The sequence below is a fragment of the Poeciliopsis prolifica genome, unplaced genomic scaffold (assembly GCF_027474105.1).
Source record: "Poeciliopsis prolifica strain line A6 unplaced genomic scaffold, Auburn_PproV2 SCAFFOLD158, whole genome shotgun sequence".
NCBI classification, from domain to species: domain Eukaryota; kingdom Metazoa; phylum Chordata; class Actinopteri; order Cyprinodontiformes; family Poeciliidae; genus Poeciliopsis; species Poeciliopsis prolifica.
In genome coordinates, this window is record NW_026562533.1 from 18,228 (window position 1) to 20,000 (window position 1,773).

Below are 1,773 nucleotides of genomic sequence, written 5' to 3' on the forward strand. Positions count from 1 at the left end.
TCTGTTGATCGGTTCTGGTCTGTTGATCGGTTCTGGTCTCTGTTGATCGGTTCTGGTCTCTCCTGATCGGTTCTGGTCTCTGATGATCGGTTCTGGTCTCTGCTGATCGGTTCTGGTCTCTGTTGATCGGTTCTGGTCTCTGTTGACCGGTTCTGGTCTCTCCTGATCGGTTCTGGTCTCTCCTGATCGGTTCTGGTCTCTGTTGATCAGTTCTGTCTCTCCTGATCGGTTCTGGTCTCTCCTGATGGGTTCTGGTCTCTGTTGATCAGTTCTGGTCTCTGTTGATCGGTTCTGGTCTCTCCTGATCGGTTCTGGTCTCTCCTGATCGGTTCTGGTCTCTGTTCTGCTTTAGACTCGATCAAACAAGCTGCATTTAACAGCAGATTATCGCTAAATATAAATATTTTCATCACTAAATATAGTTTTCTCTAAACTAATATCAGACCAACATTTTGCTTCTTGTCCTGATTCTCTTCTTGTTTCTCTCATCCACTCAGATGAATGATATTCAATTTATGTTAATTATGTTTTATAAATATAAACAGTCATATAAAAATATGAAATTGAAATGAGATTATTGCTACTGACTGGGCGCTGCATCACATTTAAACTGTGAAATTCTGCAGTTTATGTTTTATGATTCTGGTAAACTTGGTGTTTATTATTATTTTCAAATAGTTAAAATGGCACAGCTAAGTATCGTATTTGCAGCGTTTACACGAAGTTGATTAACAGCACAAAGACCCGCCTTCTGGCTCTAATTGGCTGTTTTCTGACAGAGTCCTGCAGATGACAGATTGTTTTGTAAAACACATTTTTTCATGAACGTTACATTGCGCAGCTTTGAGCTAGCCTGGTTTTCCAGTTGAAGGCTGAATGTTTGTAGATTTTCAGTGGGACGTGCAGCTGCTGCAAATCACCTGAACATTAACAAAACCTTTATTTTTCCTAAATGGAAAGCAGCTTCATCTGGGATGCAGAGGAGGAGGAGGAAGAGCAGGGGGCGGAGTCAGTCCCTGGGGATAAAACTCTCCACAGAGAATCAGAGGCTCAGAGTCAACCGAGCCAGCAGAGCAGAAACAACCAACCGGAACGGACCAGAACCGACGGGTCACAACTCCTCCTCCTGCAGCGCCACGGTGAGTTTCTGCCCAGACGTTCAGAGGAAAGTTCAGATGGAGCCAGAGGCAGACTGACTGCAGATTAACTGCAGATTATCAGGAGTAACAGAGAAACGGGCTGCGGCCATGCGGAGCAGCAGGAGGAGGTGAGTGTTTCCCAGAACCGGCTCTGGTTCTGGATCCAGCTGTTTCAGGTCTGATTCCGTGTTTTCAGCCTGACTCGGATGATCTGGGCCGACTCCAAACCGGACCTTGATGATCTGGGAGGTTCAGTTTGGCTTTGGATCAGGTCAAAGGTCAGAGGTCAGCATCAGTTTCGGCTGAATGGAGACAGACAGATGGAGGTTCAGAGCTAAGGAGGTTATGTATCTGTGGCAGCTGTGAGCTGATTGGCTGTTCAGTAAACATCTGCTGCTGGGTTAACTGCGCCCTGGGTTTGGTCTGCAGGCCCCATCTGGCTGAAAAGGTTAAAGTTCATTGGATGAAGTGTGAGTGTGTGATGAACCCTGAGCTGTGACTCACAGGCATCTTGTTTTCCTCATCTGTTTATTTCTGACTGATCATTGATGGAGACATGACAGAACCGCCGGTCCGGCCCGCCGGGTCCGGCCCGCCGGGTCCGGCCCGCCGGGTCCGGCCCGCCGGGTCCGGC

The 1,773-nt window shown here is 47.5% G+C and overlaps 1 protein-coding gene across 1 annotated transcript in view; it reads left to right on the plus strand.

Moving 5' to 3' along the window:
* Nucleotides 1-958: 958 nt before the first annotated feature.
* Nucleotides 959-1,773, plus strand: part of LOC129356161 (phospholipid transfer protein-like) — a 9,731-nt gene continuing 8,916 nt past the window's right edge. The window contains exon 1 of the mRNA XM_055025766.1: nt 959-1,139. Within this exon, the coding sequence (XP_054881741.1) occupies nt 975-1,139 (165 nt within the window). The 5' untranslated portion in view covers nt 959-974. The remainder of the gene's footprint in view (nt 1,140-1,773) is intronic.